Below are 19,307 nucleotides of genomic sequence, written 5' to 3' on the forward strand. Positions count from 1 at the left end.
TCGTGCTCCTTTGGAAAATTGAAGACTAAGGGGAGACTGCTGTATCTTTAAGAAATATGATTTATTTGCTTATTTACACCTTCAGTCTGCATGGTGGAAGTTCAGATCTTAGCACATGATGAAGAGCGACTTGTTTACCATAGCTGTACAGTTTACTTGAGTGGAAGAAATCTCTCCCAATCAATCTTCAGCCAGCCTAGCCAAAATGGGCACCTCCTTGTTCTCTACCTTTTTCTTCCCAGCACACCTTGCTAAAGACTGTACTTTCCTGACACCTCAAACGCACACACCATCACCATGGCAACCTCTGTCAGAAAACAGACAGGTATGAGTGTAAGAATTTTGTTAGTAATTCTGAAGTCCTTCTTCTTCTCTTCAGATGCAAAGCATTGCACCACCTGCCCAGAAGATCATCATGCAAATCAAGCGCGAGACAAATGTGTCCCCAAGACAATAACATTTCTCTCTTATGAAGAACCCTTGGGGATTGTGCTGGTTTCCTTTGCCATCTTCTTGTCCTTAACCACTGGTGTTGTCCTAGGAATCTTCATTAAATACAAGGAAACTCCCATAGTCAAAGCTAACAATCGGGACTTATCCTATATCCTCCTCATCTCCCTCCTGCTTTCCTTTTTGTCCTCCTTCCTCTTCATCGGCCGGCCAAGAAGAGCAACCTGTCTTCTCCGACAAACAGCCTTCAGCATCATCTTCTCAGTTGCTGTCTCTTCTGTTTTGGCAAAAACCATCACGGTGGTGCTGGCCTTCCTGGCCACAAAGCCAGGGAACAAGGTGAGGAGATGGCTGGGGAAGAGTCTGGCCAACTCCATTGTCCTTTCCTGTTCCTGTGTCCAAGTTGTCATCTGCATGATCTGGCTGGGAATCTCCCCACCCTTCCCAGACTCCGACATGCACTCCCAAGCTAGAGAGATCATCCTTCTATGCAATGAGGGATCTGTTGCCATGTTCTACACTGTCCTTGGCTACATGGGCTTCCTGGCTGCCATCTGCTTCACGGTGGCTTTTCTAGCCAGAAAGCTTCCCGGGTCCTTCAACGAAGCCAAGCTGATCACCTTCAGCATGCTGGTCTTCTGCAGTGTTTGGGTGTCTTTTGTGCCCACTTACCTGAGCACAAAAGGGAAGTTCATGGTAGCTGTGCAGGTCTTCTCTATGTTGGCCTCCAGTGCTGGGCTTCTGGGCTGCATCTTCCTTCCCAAGTGCTACATTATCATCCTCAGGCCTGATCTCAACACAAAGGCACATCTAACTACAAAAAGTGAAGGTGGTAGTGTCTGATTCTTAGCTTCTTTGAAGATTCTTGGCTTCACATAAAATATGATGTTGTAAAGATGGACTCCACCCTGGTTGGTGACAGGACAATTGCAAATGCTCCTAGGTCATAGAATCTATGCTCACAAATTTTCTGCCATAATCATCTCCTTCATTTACACGTCCGAAGAAACCAGTACTAGCTATCACTTAGTAGTAGCAATCATAAACCAATAAGCTCATGTTGGAAAATTTCAGGAGTGATCAAGCCACCACATATTTCAAGACAGCCAGGACTACCCTCTTCCATGAGGATGCATTGAAAACTCCTGAATGCACCCACTCATACCCTTTTGACAAGCTTTAATAAGTCAAGCAGGGCAACGGTTGGGAGATCACATGGATGGGACCAGCTGAGGTCAAACTATTATCTTGACCCAATTGAGTCTTGGTTCAGACCTTGTGATGCATGGAATCAAAGAAGCATAGATAAAAAATAAAATTGTGAAAGGAACTAGTAATGAATGATGAAAGTGAAGTGGAGTGATGTTTCTCTCTGATAGACTTCTTACTGAAGATGTCCATTTCACTGACCTGCACTGGGTAAGCTTATGGTATTTAATTTGTCCTTAATCTTCTAACATTCAGTAGCACTGGGTGGTCCAAACTTCAAGTATTTTTAAGCGAGAGGAGGGGGAAAGATTGCCTATTTCCTCCACACTATGACATGTCTCACCTTATTTGCCTTCATCCCTCATGACTTCTCTGCTGTTCCTTAAGGTTTTCTGAAATTGTTTCTTCCTCAGGCCTAGAAAGTCACAGACTGGCAAGCCTATCAGCGAGTTCTTACAAACATGTTTTCCCCCAGTCCTGCCTCTGCCCCAAAGGCTTCAGGGTGATTTGCAGATGTCACAAATTGAAGCCAAGACCTTCAGCGGGTATATAGTTCATATTCTGCTGTGCCCCTATATTATTGTTTCATCCATCTAATGCATTTTCGCTCTCTAGACAACTGTAACCTTTGGTAAAAGATACCATAGCCCCCATGTTTTACCTTTTCTTCATCTGCCACGAATATCCAAAGCATTAAGCCTGGGTCTGACTGTTAACTGTCTCTCACTTTGCTGGTGTTTGAAGCTCATTCTGTCTGTGACATCATACACTGATGTCACAATGATACATCTGCATTCATCCATGGTAACGTCACTGGCCAATTCACTCCTGCAACATCTGATGGACTTGTTACTGAAAATGTCCATTTCACTGACCAGAACTGGTGTAAATATATATTGTCTTAAAATGCTGGCTGTGGTTCAAAGAGCAATAGACCCTCAACAGCTGAAAACTTCATTTGCTAGCAGTGAGAATCACTTCAGAAGGTTCCACATCTTCAAGAATCTGCCCCTAACTCCACTAACACCTGCAGGGGAGAAAAATATTTTCCTATCCATATTATCTACACCGTACGGGAGTTTATCAACCTCTATCATGTCCTGCCTTGCTCGTCTTGATCCACCATAGCTATTTTATAATTTCCTGGACTTTACTGAAGTTAATGTTTCCTCAAGTTTAACAGGACCCAGATTGACAGCACCATCTTTTGAGTTCTCACAAACATGCTTTACTCTGGCTCTGCAGCTGCCCATTGAGTCACACACAGAGGAGGTGGACCTTCTTAACCCTATAATTATCAAAATCATAATTTTGATAATTTATTTAGTCCAAGGATTTCCCCAACAATGGCCTTTGAGTTCACAAATAACATAAACATCAGAATCACAGGCAGAATGAGGCAACGTCTTGTCACAAGCCTGCAAGAACTGGGTCATAAATAGCGGAAGCCTTGTAGCCTTTCTAGGCCCTTTAACCATGGGTAGGAAAGTGTTGCGCCCGGGGAGAGACAAAAGTCAAACGACACCAAGGGGGTTAAATCCAGAGAAAGAGCTTTATTCTGCCATTTGGGGGGGAGAGGGCAGAGGCACCTGTGTAATTGACTTCACAAAAGACAGGCAGCCGAAAACATTTTACAGGCAGGTTTTTATCCCCCTTTTTTCCTCTCCCCCTTCATAGGTTTACATAGAAATGTTTCTCTTGTTCCCTGGCTCTGTTCCCGGAAGAGAGTTTGCAATAAGCTAAATGAGCTATTGCCAAGGTCAGCTAGCCAGAGAGCGAAGGCGTTGTTTTAATTCAGCTACCTTTGTTGCATAGAAAGATGCTTAGATAAAAGCTTTTTCAGCCTTAGAGAAAATGAAAAGGGCAGTTTGAAAAGTGCTTGAGGTTTTGAGGCCTGGTTGGGGGGGGGGAGAATTCACAAACAGTTTTTAGGGTAACCTAACTGACTGTCCCCCTGCAGGCTGACCTGAGAGATTTGGGGGTGGCAGGGTTCATTTCTGTGGGAGGTTTCCTTTTTCTACCTTTGCTTCTGAAGCTACTGCAAAGGTCCAGCTGGGCTTCTAATGTTACTGCTGTCACAAGAGTGTATGACTCTTGCAGGCATAGCCAGGATATTGCTGCTGCTATTTGTGCTTCTAATGGCCCATGGAGCCGGTAGGATGCTGAAAGCTAAATGCCCATTGAACCTAAATATGGAATCTGATCCGTTGAATTATTACAGGCCAGGAGACCACCTCATGAGTGGTGCCCCCCACCCCTAGTTCAGAAAGTCACTCCAGAAGGCTACCATGGTTGATGGTATCAAAAGACGCTGAGAGGTCAAGAAGAATGAACGGGGACATATTTCCCTTGTCTTTCTCTTGACAGAGGTCATCATACAGGGCGACCAAAGCAGTTTCTGTGTCAAAACCGGGCCTAAACCCCAATGGAAATGGATCCAGAAAATCAGTTTCTTCCAAAAGAGCCTTCTCCACGACCACTCGCACCAGAACCTTGCCCAGGAAAGGGAGATTAGCACTTATCCACCACCCCCTTGCTATTTATACATGTGTGGGGAAAGGACCACTGTCTCCCGTCTGCACTTACGGGTGAGATGATTTCTCTCACAAAATGTCTTTCCCCAGCAGTAATGGGCAATGCAACCTAAAAACAGTGCTCAACATGTTAGACACAGCCGGGCAACAGAAAGATTTTCAAAACTTTATTGTGTCCCCTCATATATTTTTTTGAAAAAGTTAAAAAGAGAGGTTTATCAATATATATACATATATGCATGCTTAATCATTATTGGCATTTTAATCCTGCTCCACAAGTAAGCTCCCAAGATTGACTCACAAATATCAAGGAGAAGACAGATCCTGCTCACAATCAAAGAGACACAACACAAAAGTGGTCTGGGAGGGAAAAGGGGAACAGCAAGTTCAGGCAACCATCATTAGACTCTCAGGAGAGCCATGTAGTCTCATCTTTCCTTTACCCTGATGGAAACAACTGCTGAATAAATCCACTTATTAGGAATATCAAGTGCCAATAAACATAGGTTATTTGTGTTTCAAAGACCTGCTGGACTTCAGCACCTAACAAGCTCATCAGCTGCACATTCCTGCGTTGCAGAAGTTTGGCCTACATGATCCTCAGGGGCCCTTCCAACTCGACGATTTGACAATTCTATTGCAAGCAGTGGCAGGCTCATCAGAAGATCCTAGAGGAATGGAATGCCAGGTTCATGCAGCAGACACCGGAACACCTGATGATCCTTCAGTCTCTTTTCACTTTCACGTTTGATAATTGCAGTGAGTAGCTTTGCCGAAAGCAACTCCCTCCCAACCCTTTTGGGCTGCAATCCAATAGCCACTTACTTGGGAGGAGGCCCCACTAAACTGAATGGGAATTCTGAGCAGAGATGCTAGGATTGCACTGTTGGCATTACAGGAAACTTTTGCCCATCCACAGAACCTCCTCTCCCTATGCTTAATTCTCAGCCCTGCAAAGCATGAAGTTTCATTCCCCTGTTATGTGCTGCATGAGGACTCTACATAGAACAATTAATGCAGAAAAACTGAAATAGGAGGGTGGACTGCTTTTTCTCTGCCTACACAGGATGGACTGCTTTTTTCTCTGCCTACGAGAGCCAGTGTGGTGTAGTGGTTAAGAGCGGTAGTCTCGTAATCTGGGGAACCGGGTTCGAGTCTCCACTCCTCCACATGCAGCTGCTGGGTGACCTTGGGCCAGTCACACTTCTTTGAAGTCTCTCAGCCCCACTCACCTCACAGAGTGTTTGTTGTGGGGGAGGAAGGGAAAGGAGAATGTTAGCCGCTTTGAGACTCCTTAAAGGGAGTGAAAGGCGGGATATCAAATCCAATCCAAACAATATGGACTCCTCTGTTGGCGGCCCCCCTACCCCGAGCATACACCTATTAAATAACTGTGTCCCACACCCTCCTTGTGGAACTGGGAAATGGGTCACATGGTAGTGCTGAGCTCCACCTCTCACTGTGAGGATGTGGCGGCTGTGAGGGTGGTAAGGTGAAGGTAAAGGTACCCCCTGACCATTAGGTCCAGTCGCAGATGACTCTGGGGTTGCAGCATTCATCTCGCTCTATAGGCCGAGGGAGCCGACGTTTGTCTGCACACAGTTTTTCCAGGTCATGTGGCCAGCATGACTAAGCCGCTTCTGGCGAACCAGAGCAGCGCACAGAAATGCCGTTTACCTTCCCACCAGAGCGGTACCTATTTACCTACTTGCACTTTGACGTGCTTTCGAACTGCTAGGTGGGCAGCAGCGGGGACTGAACGGGAGCTCACCCTGTCGCGGGGATTCGAACCGCCGACCTGCTGATCAGCAAGCCCTAGGTTCTGTGGTTTAGACCACAGCACCACCCGTGTCCCAATGTAAGGGTGGTAGGAAAGGGCAATAGAGTCGGGGAGGTAATACCGAGGTAGAATTCTGCAAAGCCAATTATCTGTCAGGCCAGCATAGCCACATAATGGCGTGGCCTGACCACAAAGCTGTTAAGAGCCAGTCCAATTGACTGATGGAGTGGAAAGCTGATTCAGATAAGGTACAAAGATGGGTCCACATGTACAGCAACAAAAAAGTTTGGGTTGAGTAACTGTGTTTTCAAGGACTATGGTTGGATGAGAGATCGTGGGGTGGCAGAAGGTTGTTGCGGAGAATATGGAACAGTGTTTTTCACGTGTTTTTTCCTATATTGGGGGCTGCAATGCTGATGGATTTGCTCTCACAGATTCTTTGGGCTCTGCCCAGTAATGCATTGCTGAATAAAAGTCTGACTAAATGGGAATCTGGTTTGAGCCTCCATGATGAACCTCCAAAGGGAATTTTCTTCCACAGCCCACAATTGGAAGGTACTTTCTTTCCCTGGTCCTCCTTACCTGCATCCTCCTGCTATTGGGCCATGGGTGCGAGGGATAAGCACCCTGCTTGATATGAGAGGTTACAACTGCAAAGTCACAAAATACAGACCCTGCTCTCAGACTTTACTGTGTACATTCTGTAGTTGACCTCCTTTGTAATGCTCCATTTTGAATTTTTTTAAAATTCCTGTTAATTATGTTGCTCTGAATGTACAGTGGTACCTCAGGTTACAGACGCTTCAGGTTACAGACTCCGCTAACCCAGAAATAGTACCTTGGGTTAAGAACTTTGCTTCAGGATGAGAACAGAAATTGCGCAGCAGAAGCTAAAGTGGTACCTCAGGTTAAGAACAGTGTCAGGTTAAGAACGGACCTCCAGAACGAATTAAGTACTCAACCCGAGGTACCACTGTATAAATATCTTCAGTAATGTTTTATTCTGGGTTTTTTTATAATTTGATATTTTAATGTGTGGTAAACCACTTTGATTTTTTTTCTTAAAACTATAAAGCGGCTTAGAAATGAATAATAATAATAATAAGAGCTGCATTAAAGTTTAACAATACAGTGGTGCCCCGCAAGACGAATGCCTCGCAAGACGGAAAACCCGCTAGACGAAAGGGTTTTCCATTTTGGAGGTGCTTCGCAGGACGAATTTCCTATGGGCTTGCTTCGCAAGACGAAAATGTCTTGCGATTCCTGGGGTTTTTTTCCGCTCCCCACCCCCTTTTTCTAAGGCACTAAGCTGCTAATAGCCTTTTAGCAGCTAATCCGCTAATCCCTTAAGCCTTTAATAGCCGCTAATAGCTGCTAAACCGCTAATAGCGCTAATCCGCTAATGGGGTTGCTTCGCAAGACGAAAAAACCACTAGACGAAGAGACTCATGGAACGGATTCTTTTCGTCTTGCGAGGCACCACTGTAATTGTGCGTCGATATAGCTAACAGTGACAGAATACCCCAAGTATTTATCAGGGAAGGGAGGGGAAAGCCTCTGCCCAATATGAATTCTCTAGTGCTCCTAAGGTTCGATTGGTTACTCAGTCTCAAATCACATACTGCTTTTCTGGTGTGAATCCACCAAGGGGAAGTAAAATCGGTTCTCCATCGGAAGCCATTTCGACACTCCAAGACATGATGGGCTCACTGCCCCCTCTGTGAGTTCTTTGGTGTCTCTTAAGCATACACTTATCATAAAAGCTCTTTCCGCATTCCAGGCATTGGTATGTTTTTTCTCCCGAGTGGATTTTCTGGTGTCTGATCAGGTTTCTTCTTTGAGTGTAGTTCTTTCCGCACTCCGTGCACTGATAGGGTTTCTCTTCTGTGTGGACTCTCAGGTGGGAAGTAAGGCTGGAGCTCTGGCTGAAGCTCTTTCCACACACTGAGCACTGATAAGGTTTCTCTCCCGTGTGGATTCTTTGGTGTGTAAGAAGGTGGGAGTGGTCATAAAAGCTCTTGCTACACTCCACACAGTTATAGGGCTTTTCTCCTCCGTGTGTCCTTTGATGAGAAGCAAGGTTTGCATGCCACTTGAAGTTCTTTCCACACTCCGGGCATTTATAGGGTTTTTCACCTGTGTGAGTCCTTTGGTGAATAAGGAGGCGCGATCTGTCGTAAAAGCTCTTGCTACATTCTGAGCAGTTATACGGTTTCTCTCCTGCATGGATTCTCTGATGGGAAGTAAGGTTGGAGCTCCGGTGGAAGCTCTTTCCACATACCAAGCATTTATACGGCTTCTCCCCCGTATGGATTCCTTCGTGGGAAGTAAGCTGTGAACGCCGAATAAAGCTTCGCCCACACACCAAACATTTATGTGGCTTATCCTTTGAATGAATCAACTGGTGTATATTGAAGCCTGATTTATCACAAAAGCTTCTACTGCATACGGCACACTTATAGGGTTTCTCTCCCGTGTGTTTTCTCAGGTGGGCAGTAAGGTTTGTGTTCCTGTTGAAGCTCTTTCCGCACACCGAACACTGATATGGTTTTTCTCCGGTGTGGATTCTCTGGTGTGAAGTAAGGTACGCAAGCTGTCTGAAGCTCTTTCCGCACTCCGGGCATTTATACGGTTTCTCCCCTGTGTGTTTTCTCAGGTGGGAAGCGAGGTTTGTGCTCCTACTGAACTTCTTTCCGCACTCCGAACACTGGTAGGGTTTTTCCCCTGTGTGGATTCTCTGATGTACGGTGAAGTGTGCACGCTCCCTGAAGCTCTTCCCGCACTGCAAGCATTTATAAGGCCTCTCTCCCGTGTGGATTCTTTGGTGGGAGGTGAGGTGCGCTCTCTGCCGGAAGCTCTTTCCGCAGTCCAAACACTTATGCTGCTTCTGGCCTGTGTGGATCCTCATGTGGACGTTGAAGTGTGATTTGCGGCTGAAGACTTTCCCACACAGCGAGCAGACATTCTTTTTCTTTCCTTTTCGTCTCTGCTGCTGAACTGGAATTTCATGAAAGTTCTGCCCAGGCAAAGATTTATTCCCCCACTTCCTGGTTTGGTTTTCTTCCTGCTTATTTGGTCCTTCTTGATCTCTGAAGTTCTCATCCATGTCTTGAAGCTTGTTTCTCTCCGATGGTGCTGCACAGAGTTCATCGTCATCCTTATTATCCCACCCTTCAACTGGAAGAGAGAAATCCATTAACAGCACCAGAAAGAAAATAAGCTTTTGATTACGGATGGCATCCAGTGCATTGTTGTGGAGAAGTAATACATGAGGGGCTCTGCTTCACACAGACATACACACACACACACACACACACACCCTGCTGAATTAAAGCTAATCTAATACGCTTTTGAATTATGGTGCTGGAGGAGACTCTTGAGAGTCCCATGGACTGCAAGAAGATCAAACTTCTCCATTCTGAAGGAAATCAGCCCTGAGTGCTCACTGGAAGGACAGATCCTGAAGCTGAGGCTCCAAGACTTTGGCCACCTCATGAGAAGAGAAGACTCCCTGGAAAAGACCCTGATGTTGGGAAAGATGGAGGGCACAAGGAGAAGGGGACGACAGAGGACGAGATGGTGGGACAGTGTTCTCGAAGCTACAAACTTGAGTCTGACCAAACTGCAGGAGGCAGTGAAAGACAGGAGTGCCTGGCGTGCTCTGGTCCAGGGGGTCACGAAGAGTTGGACACGACTAAACGACTAAACAACAACAATACTCTAAACCAGAGATGGGGAACCTTTAGTCCTCCAGATGTTGCTGAACTACAATTCCCATTACTCCTGGCCTTTGGTCATGGTTGCTAGGCCTGATGGGAATTGTAGTTCAGCTACATCCAGAGGGTCAAAGGTTCCCTACACACGATTTAGAAGCACGAGGACTGGAATCTTACAGTGAGAGGGGAAAGTATTTGATCCCCTGCTAAATTTGCCCGTTTGCCCTCTGACGAAGAAATGACCAGTCCATAATTGTAATGGCCCTGTTATTATTCTGTCTTTCACAGCTACAATAAACCTACCATTAAAATTATGGCCTGGTCATTTCTTCGTCAGAGGGCAAACGGGCAAATTTAGCAGGGGATCAAATACTTTTCCCCCCTCACTGTACTTTCTTTTTAAGGGAAGGCTTGGAGCTCTGATAATCGTTCATGGAATTGTAGAGTTGGAAGGGACCCCCCAGAATTATCTAGTGCAGGAATCTCAGCTAAAACATCCATGGCAGATGGCCATCCAATCTCTGCTTAAACACCTCCAAGGAAGGAGAATACAAAACCTCCCAAGGGAGTCCAGTGTTGGAAGATTCAGGACAGATAACTCAAATGACTTCTCCACAGAGCACATTGTCAAACCATGGATCTCACTTCCCCAGCAGCCACCGGTGTCCACAGAAGTCGATGGCTTCAAAAGGGGATTGTAAAAATTCATGGGCTATCAACAACAACTAGCCATGATGGTTACTAACAACAATGGCTATGTTCTACCTCCAGAGGCAATAAATATTTTTGAATACCAGTTGTTGGGAATCACAAGTAGGGAGAGAGTTGTTGTGGGCTTCCTATTGGGGCATTTGTCTGGCACCTGTGACAACAGGATGCTGGAGTAGACAACTAATAATAATAATAATAATTTCTATGCTGCCCATCAGACGGGGTTTTCCCAGACACTCTGGGCAGCTTACAGCACATATAATAACATAGCAAAACATCAAACATTTAAAACTTCCTGATTGTGATGGCCTGGGACTCGGACCTGGACTCAGAACAAGAGGAGTCTCAGTCTGCACCAGATCCGTTGCCTCAGGCATCATCTGAACCAAGTCTGGGGCCTGACCCTGAAGAGTTCCAGTCTGCACAGGTTCCCCTGCAACAAACACCAGCTGGGCCAAGTCAGGGGACTGAGCTTGCCCTGGCTCCAGATGCAGGGATTACCTCGTTGCCTTCAGCTGGGCTTACAGCTTCTCCGCTACCGGTTGGGTCAGGGGAGACTGAGGCAGCCCCTGGGTCTAGTAACCCACCGATGTCTCCTGAGCTGCAGAGACTAAGGTCTGAGAGAAGGAGAGACCTGAGTACTCGCAGGAGGAATGCTTGCCTTTGGGCGAAGCAGGGAGGTGAGGCACCGGGGGATCAGGACCGGCCGTTACCCTGACAAAGATAAAAGGCTGTTGGACCCCGTCTCAGGTTGCAGGAGCAACATTGCTGTATGCCCGAGCCTGCACCTGTCCTTGCCTGGTTTTCTGCCTCCTGTCCTGCCTTGGCCCTGTCGGACTGACTCCTAGCAGAACCTTTGGATTTTGTACCGGTCCTGGACCACATTTCACGGGTTACCCCTGGGCCCAGCACACTGATACAGGGCTGCCTTCAGATGTCTTCTAAAAGTTATGCAGTTCTTCATCTCTTTGACAAATGATGGGAGGGTGTTCCACAGGGCGGGCGCCACTACCAAGAAGGCCCTCTGCCTGGTACCCTGTAGCTTCACATCTCACAGTGAGGGAACCACCAGAAGGCCCTCGGAGTTGGCTGGGTCCACCAGCCAGGCTCTACTCAGGTTTGTAAAACAAAAGAAGGGTCCTTACCGAGTGAGGCCACGCTCCGGGAATTCTCCAGCATGACTTCCCTATGCAGGGCCTTCTGGCTCGAATCCAGCAAAGCCCACTCCTCGTTGGTGAAATACACAGCCACTTCCTCAAAGGACACTAGAACCTAGAGGAGGAAGAAGAAGAGGAGGAGGAAGAAAACATTTTAAATTAACAGAGAACTAAGGGATGTGTAAATCCTCCTCCATAGCTCAATGGTAGAGTTTCTGCGTGGCGTGCGGAAGCTTCCGGGTTCAACCCCCAGAATCTCCAGGCAGGGTTTGGGAGACTGCAAATCCTGGAAGGCCACGGCCAGTCAGGCCTCATCCGCACCACAGCTTCCCCCAAAGCATTCCTGGAATTGTAGTCTGCTAAGACTGCTTATTCCCAGTAGTGATGTATGGAAGTGAGAGCTGGACCATAAGGAAGGCTGATCGCCCGAGAATTGATGCTTGTGAATTCTGGTGCTGGAGGAGACTCTTGAGAGTCCCATGGACTGCAAGGAGATCAAACCTATCCATTCTGAAGGAAATCAGCCCTGAGTGCTCACTGGAAGGACAGATCCTGAAGCTGAGGCTCCAATACTTTGGCCACCTCATGAGAAGAGAAGACTCCCTGGAAAAGACCCTGATGTTGGGAAAGATGGAGGGCACAAGGAGAAGGGGACGACAGAGGACGAGATGGTGGGACAGTGTCTTCGAAGCTACCAGCATGAGTTTGACCAAACTGCGGGAGGCAGTGGAAGACAGGAGTGCCTGGCGTGCTCTGGTCCATGGGGTCACGAAGAGTTGGACACGACTAAACAACAACAACAAGAAGACTGCTTAGCATTGTTAAGAGACTCCCACTTTTCTTCACAGGCCTACAATTTCCAGAGTTCCCTCAGAAGAGGAACAGATTGCTTGCTCTAAGCCCCACCACGTAGTTGCCAATGATATTCTTTTCCTACCTCAGTCGGTTGCTCAGGGTCTATTTCTGCTCCGCTGTGAAAAGGTGATGCCGTAGGGAGCTTCAGCGATGTTATTCCATTTCCTGTTGGGGGGAAACAAGGGTGGCAAGGGGGGTGAGAGGTTGGAATGAAAACCCATTATTTAAAGTCAGTGCGGAAAACCTCTCTTTCAGTTGAGGGCAACATTATTAATTATTATTATTATTATTATTATTATTATTATTATTATTATTAGATTTATATACTGCCCTATACCCAGGGGTCTCAGGGTAGTTCACAGAACAAAATCAAGATATAAAACCACAAAATAAAATGAAAATAAAACAACAACAACAAAAAAAAAACCATTTTAAAAGGGCATAGGATGTAAATCAGATCAACCAAAGGCCCAGTTGAAAAGGAATGTTTTTGCCTAGCCTAAAGGTGTATAATGAAACATTTCCTGATGGTGGTTCAGAAAAGAGCAACCAAAATGATAAAGGGGGTGTGATAAAGAGAATTTATAAGGCCCTTCCCCTGCAGAATTGTGAATTGTAACCTAAAAGTAAAGTAACTGTAAAGTTAGAAGGCCAACCATTTTTTGTCCAATGTGGGGCTCGAACAGACGTCTCTTGAGATCTTACTCATGCTCTACCACCCAAAGATCTAGGGCGATACTCAAATTTAACTACCGTATTTTTCGCTCTATAGGACACACTTTTTCCCCTCCAAAAATGAAGGGAAAATGTGTGCGCGCCCTATGGAGCGAATGCAGGCTTTCGCTGAAGCCTGGAGAGTGAGAGGGGTCGGTGCGCACCAACCCCTCTCGCTCTCCAGGCTTCAGGCAGCCATCCACAAGCCTTCTGAGCGCAGCGGGAGTTCCTGCTGCACTCAGAAGGCTTGCGGATAGCTGCCTGTTCTGGGGGCTGGGGTCGGGGGAAGCTCAGGCTTCCCCGCCCCCAGCACCCAGCCCTGCAAGCTCCGGGAGCGGCGGCAAGGTTGTGCAATATCTTGCCGCCGCTCCTGGACCGGGGGGGGGGAATAATTTCCCCCCTTTATTTCCCCCCCTAAAAACTAGGTGTACCCTATGGTCCGGTGCGCCCTATGGAGCGAAAAATACGGTAATAAAATAATAATAATAATAATAATAATAATAATAATAATAATACCAACTGAGCTATACCTCTCTGTGAGGGATGTACAACACGTAATGAGATAAGGCAAAGTACGACAACAGATTTTCAAAATCCTTCCTTACCCAGTGACGTGTCCCGAGTTTGATTATCCGGCAAAATTTCCCCAGATAGCGCCGTCTGGAAGATTACCGGCAGATTCTCCCTTGATTCAGGGGATTCATTGCCCACCTCCGCGACGGTCCCTTGAACCTGAGACAGGAGCCCAGATCCCAGACAAAGAAGAGGGAGATGAGTTAAGAGCAGTTGCAGGACACTGCTGAATGAATCTCATCTTCCCTGGCCATTAGCCACCCTCGCTGGGGCTGATGGGAGATGTAATTCAGCAACATCTAGAGGGCCAAAGGTTTCTCACCCCTGCAATAGAACCATAAACCCAGCCAACAAGGAGCTTTTTCACAGAGAGGAGGTGCCTTTCACAGGATTTCAAGCTGTAAGAGCAACAATATATGGTTTGCTACCAGACACACTGGGACATGGGTGGCACTGTGGGTTAAACCACAGAGCCTAGGACTTGGCAATCAGAAGGTCGGCGGTTCGAATCCCCGCGACGGGGTGAGCTCCCGTTGCTCAGTCCCTGCTCCTGCCAACCTAGCAGTTCAAAAGCACGTCTAAGTGCAAGTAGATAAATAGGTACCGCTCTGGTGGGAAGGTAAACGGCGTTTCCGTGTGCTGCTCTGGTTTGCCAGAAGCGGCTTAGTCATGCTGACCACATGACCCGGAAGCTGTACGCCGGCTCCCTCGGCCAATAAAGCGAGATGAGTGCCGCAACCCCAGAGTCGTCCATGACTGGACCTAATGATCAGGGGTCCCTTTACCTTTTTTAAGGTAGTCTCTGTGGGAGTATATTGTATTTAATTATGGGGTATCAGAGTTTTTAGGGGGTTAACCAGGCTGGGATAGCTACGATAGTAGGCTTGTTGGTTTTTGAATGTCTGGTGTAGATTTTTTCAATTTCGTTGTTCTGTATGGGACAATGACAACATCATATCATATTGTAAGGTCAAAAATTATGAAACCGATATCATGACCTTCAAACCAGTTTTGGACGATATATTGATATATAAGAAGAGTCTTGAGCACACTTTTACCCTAATCACAATGTGAAGGTTTGGCTTTCCCTTCCACAAAATGCAATGTCTTTTGAACACTTTCTGTGCCTCTTGAAAAACGACCGGGATGAAAACTGTCTCTCTCACCTGCAGCCCTCCCTGCTTCCTGTCCTCTGCCCGGCTCAGGAGGAAACCTTCGGCCAGGGCCACCGCCTGCGAACTGGTCTCCGCTCCACATTCCCTCACCCAGCTCTCCATCTCCGGGGGGAGGACAGCCAGGAACTGCTCCAGGATCACCAGGTCCAGGATTTGAGTCTTGGTGTGTGTCTCTGGCTTCAGCCACTGACGGCAAAGGTGGTGGAGTCGGCTGCAAACCTCTCGGGGTCCTTTGGCCTCCTGGTAACGGAAGCGCCTGAACCGCTGGTGCTGAGAGTCTGAGCTGAGGACAACCTCCTCTCCCAGGATCTCCTGCACTGTTCTCTCCCAGAATTCCCTGGGACTCCCAGCCTGGACGGCATCACAACCTTTGCCTGATCTCTGCCCCACTGGGCCACGCATGTCCATTGCAGGACTGGGCACAGAAGCCCTCTCCTCAAACTTCACAAAGAGTCGTTCTTGGGTCACATCACATGTTCCTTGCGGTCCTACAAGGCTTTTCCCCTGCAGATAAAAGAAAACAACACATTGGGAATCGGAAGCAGGCTTCGATCAAAACATCTTGCCAAGAAACATTCATCACTTCGCCAATGGATTTAACAAAATAAATAAATGTAGGTGAAAAATCCTGTATGACCCAGCAGCTAAACACTGATTGAGTCCTGGAAACAGTTCTTTTTACTAACTGTACTGTATTTCTATTGATGCCACAGGCTGATATGAAGCTTTCTTCACTTGCTTTTTGAAAAAAAGGGATTTATTAACAAACAAATGTGCCAACATAACAAGGCAAAAGAAAAAACAAAGATTTAAAAATTCTGGAAGCCCTTTAATATTAACAATTTGGATGGCTGGTATTCAAGCTTTTGCCAAATTGCCCTTCTTCAAATCAAGATATATCATAAACTAGAAGTATCTAAAAGTCAGAGCTCAAATGGCATGAGGTTTTTCCCCATATATGGTATGATTTTATATCTTATACAAATAGAAAGACTGTCACTCTGTGCCAACAGTATATGCAAAATGCCTGGCTCGTTTAAGACAGTATCCAATCTTTCAAACTCACAGGTGGAGAATGCTTTTGTTTTTTATGAATCTTTATTATTTGTAAGTAAAACCTTTGTATGCATAAAACTTTGTTATCCTTTTGGAGCTGTGCTGTACTTCTGTACTATCGTCCTTCCTGGCTGTGACACTTTACAGTTTAAATTTTTGATTTTCGGGGGGGGGGGCGTATTTCTCGTTCGGTTTTTTGTTGTTTTTTCAACTTGCTGCATTCTCCCCCACAAGTTCACAAACAATATCAGTGAAATCCTGGAGCGCTTTTTCCAGTCCTTGCACTCAGTGCTGAGCGCTACCTAAGACTTTGCTTTGTGGATCCGGAGCGTCCTTGCAGTTCATTCAGGTTTAAATGAGACAAGGACTGAATCCTGATCCCTTTGCATGGAGGCCTTTTTTTTTGCTCTGCCGCTGAGATTTTGCCCAAAAGCTGGAACTGGGGAGGGTGACTTTTGCATGCAGGCAAAGCAGCAAACCCAGTAGTGATGTATGGAAGTGAGAGCTGGACCATCAAGAAGGCTGATCGCCGAAGAATGGATGCTTCTGAATTATGGTGCTGGAGGAGACTCTTGAGAGTCCCATGGACTGCAAGGAGATCAAACCTCTCCATTCTTAAGGAAATCAGCCCTGAGTGCTCACTGGAAGGACAGATCCTGAAGCTGAGGCTCCAAGACTTTGGCCACCTCATGAGAAGAGAAGACTCCCTGGGAAAGACCCTGATGTTGGGAAAGATGGAGGGCACAAGGAGAAGGGGACGACAGAGGACGAGATGGTTGGACAGTGTTCTCGAAGCTACCAGCATGAGTTTGACCAAACTGCGGGAGACAGTGGAAGACAGGAGTGCCTGGCGTGCTCTGGTCAGTGGCGTAGCGTGGGGGGTGCAGGGGGGGCCGGCCGCACCGGACACAACATCTGGGGGTTAGGGGGCGCAAATCCACGGGTTAGGGGGCGCAAATCCACGGGTTAGGGGGCGCAAATTACTTGCCTTGCCCCGGGTGCTGACAACCCACGCTACGCCACTGGCTCTGGTCCAGGGGGCCGCGAAGAGGCGGACATGACTAAACGACTAAACAACAACAACAAAGCAGCAAACTACAAGCGGAGCCGCTTTCCCAGCCCCAGTCTCCTGCCCCCGTGGGGAAGGGCACTTTTTGCAAGCCACATCCAATCTGGGGGGCCTTGTGCGCGTGCAAAGCAGGCAACCCGCCCCCTGATCCATTGCACCCACAAAACACTTCCAGGAGGGCCAGCTTGGCCCCGCGATCGTGGGTGCCCGCCCCCTTCATGGGGAATTTTATTGCGGGTGCTCGGGCACCCAGGGTCCCAGGGAGTTGGCAGCAACCCACCCACCTTGCCAGTCTGGAGGATTTCTCGCCCACCCACCCATCCCATTCTTACCAGTGGAGAAGGACCACCACTCTCCTCCTCCTCCTCCTCCAGGCGCCAGACTCCTCCCAGGTTGTCTCCAAATGTAGGAGGAAGTGATACCTCCTCCTCCCCCCCACACCCAATAAGTGCCCTTTCTAGGAATAAAAGCAAAGTGCTTTAACCCTTTATAACCTGGAGGGGTAGCTGCGTTGCTGCAGGATGTTGCTGGACACGCAAACACACGCGCCTTCCAGCAGCCTGCGCGGATTTAGTGTTGCCAGGAGTCCTGCAAAGTCCATAGAGCGCCGTCGGCTTTACAAGGGTTTGATCCCCTTCCGTGATGGTTTGGACTACAACTCCCATCAGCTCCCAGCCAGCACGTGGTGCCTAGGGGCTGATGGGAGTTGCAGTCCAAAATAAATATTCGAAGGGAGCACACTCTTGCATTGTCTCCCAAGGCAGAAGGGACTTAGTGCGCCCGCGACCCTAAACCCTTTAATTAAACGGGGCTTACTTTCGAGTAAGCGTGGCTGCAAACTTGATTCATTGAAATGGGTCTACTCTGAGTAGATCTAGCCTTGACAAACAGCAAGGGGAGCGCAGAAGCCTCTGTTTTGCAGACAGATTCATTGCAATAGGTCTACTCTGAGTAGATCTAGCCTTGACAAACAGCGCAGGGAAGCGCAGAAGCCCCTGTTTTGCAGACAGATTCATTGCAATGGGTCTACTCTGAGTAGATCTAGCCTTGACAAACAGCAAGGGGAGCGCAAAAGCCTCTGTTTTGCAGACAGATTCATTGCAATAGGTCTACTCTGAGTAGATCTAGCCTTGACAAACAGCAAGGGAAGCGCAGAAGCCCCTGTTTTGCAGACAGCTCCTGCTGAAGAATTACCCCTGAAATTCTTTTGCTTGGCAAGAGGAGAAGAGGGGAACCGCCTTCTCTTGAGCTTTGGGTGATGGAGGAGAAGAGCATGGGTAGGCAAACTGAGGCCCGGGGGCCGGATCCGACCCAATCCCCTTCTAAATCCGGCCTGTAGACTGTCCGGGAATCAGTATGTTTTTACATGAGTAGAATGTGTCCTTTTATTTAAAATGCATCTTTTGTGGGGCATAGGTATTCGTTCATTATTTCCCCCCAAAATATAGTCCGGCCCCCCACAAGGTCTGAGAGACAGTGGACCCTGCTGAAAAAGTTAGCTGACCCCTGGAGAAGAGGGTGGGGTGGGGATGAAGGGTTAAGGCAAGAGAGTGCCCCGCTTACTAGAGAGGCTCCTAAAGAGGGTGGGCAGCATTTGGTGAGTGCAGAATGGGAGAGGGGCAGGGGGTCGTGGGTGGAAGGGAGAAAAGGACAGTGCAAGTCTGGGCAGTGGGCTTTTGCAGGGGGAAACCTCCCCAGCTAGTAAAGGTAGAGGGTAAAAGGCAGGCAGGTCCCTCTCCTCCCACCATCCCACCCACCCTGGTCAAATGGTCCTTCGCAGCTGGCCAGGGTTCCTCCACAACACCCATCGTGGGGAGAAACATCCCCCTTCGGGCTGCTAATCTGGGAATTCCTGAGGTCAAAGAATAGAGTTGGGACCCCAAGAGCCATCTATTTATTTATTTTTAATAATATTTATTAAATATTTTAGAGTTATAGGGGAAAAGACAATAAAGAAAAACAATACATAAACAATATATCGACAATAAAAAGATACAATACAGCAATACAACAAAAACAAAACAAAAACATTTAAGCACACATCCAAATTTCATATCTATATCTTTCATTTACTTATTTCCTCGACTTCCTCACACCTCCCTTTTCTAGTTCAAATTTACTAATTCAACAAATCCTTTCCCTCTTCTTCAATTTTTGTTCCATAATTTATCCTAACACAATTTAGCTTTAAATTTTCCACTTTAACACATTAACAATTAATAGTCATTTAGTTCTTGATAATCCTTCTGCTAAAACCATGTAACTCCATTCCAATATTCTTCTAACATTCATTAATTTTGCAATATTT

At 47.1% G+C, this 19,307-nt stretch overlaps 1 protein-coding gene across 2 annotated transcripts; it reads right to left on the reverse strand.

Moving 5' to 3' along the window:
- Positions 1–7,484: 7,484 nt before the first annotated feature.
- Positions 7,485–17,621, reverse strand: LOC310670209 (uncharacterized protein). Of its 2 annotated transcripts, none has more exons than XM_083425100.1 (6): positions 17,494–17,621; positions 14,866–15,378; positions 13,732–13,858; positions 12,495–12,577; positions 11,546–11,672; positions 7,485–9,150 (listed from the first exon to the last, which is right to left on the reverse strand). In XM_083425100.1, exons 2-6 carry the CDS (start codon positions 15,280–15,282, stop codon positions 7,583–7,585), a joined length of 2,322 nt encoding a protein of 773 aa, XP_083281226.1. In that variant the 5' UTR covers positions 15,283–15,378; positions 17,494–17,621; the 3' UTR covers positions 7,485–7,582. The 2 variants fall into 2 exon arrangements, with proteins under 2 accessions (XP_083281226.1, XP_083281225.1); XM_083425099.1 differs by lacking the exon at positions 17,494–17,621 and adding an exon at positions 17,332–17,425.
- Positions 17,622–19,307: the final 1,686 nt, after the last annotated feature.

Source organism: Podarcis tiliguerta (assembly GCF_965153285.1).
Source record: "Podarcis tiliguerta genome assembly, chromosome: 2".
Taxonomy (NCBI): domain Eukaryota; kingdom Metazoa; phylum Chordata; class Lepidosauria; order Squamata; family Lacertidae; genus Podarcis; species Podarcis tiliguerta.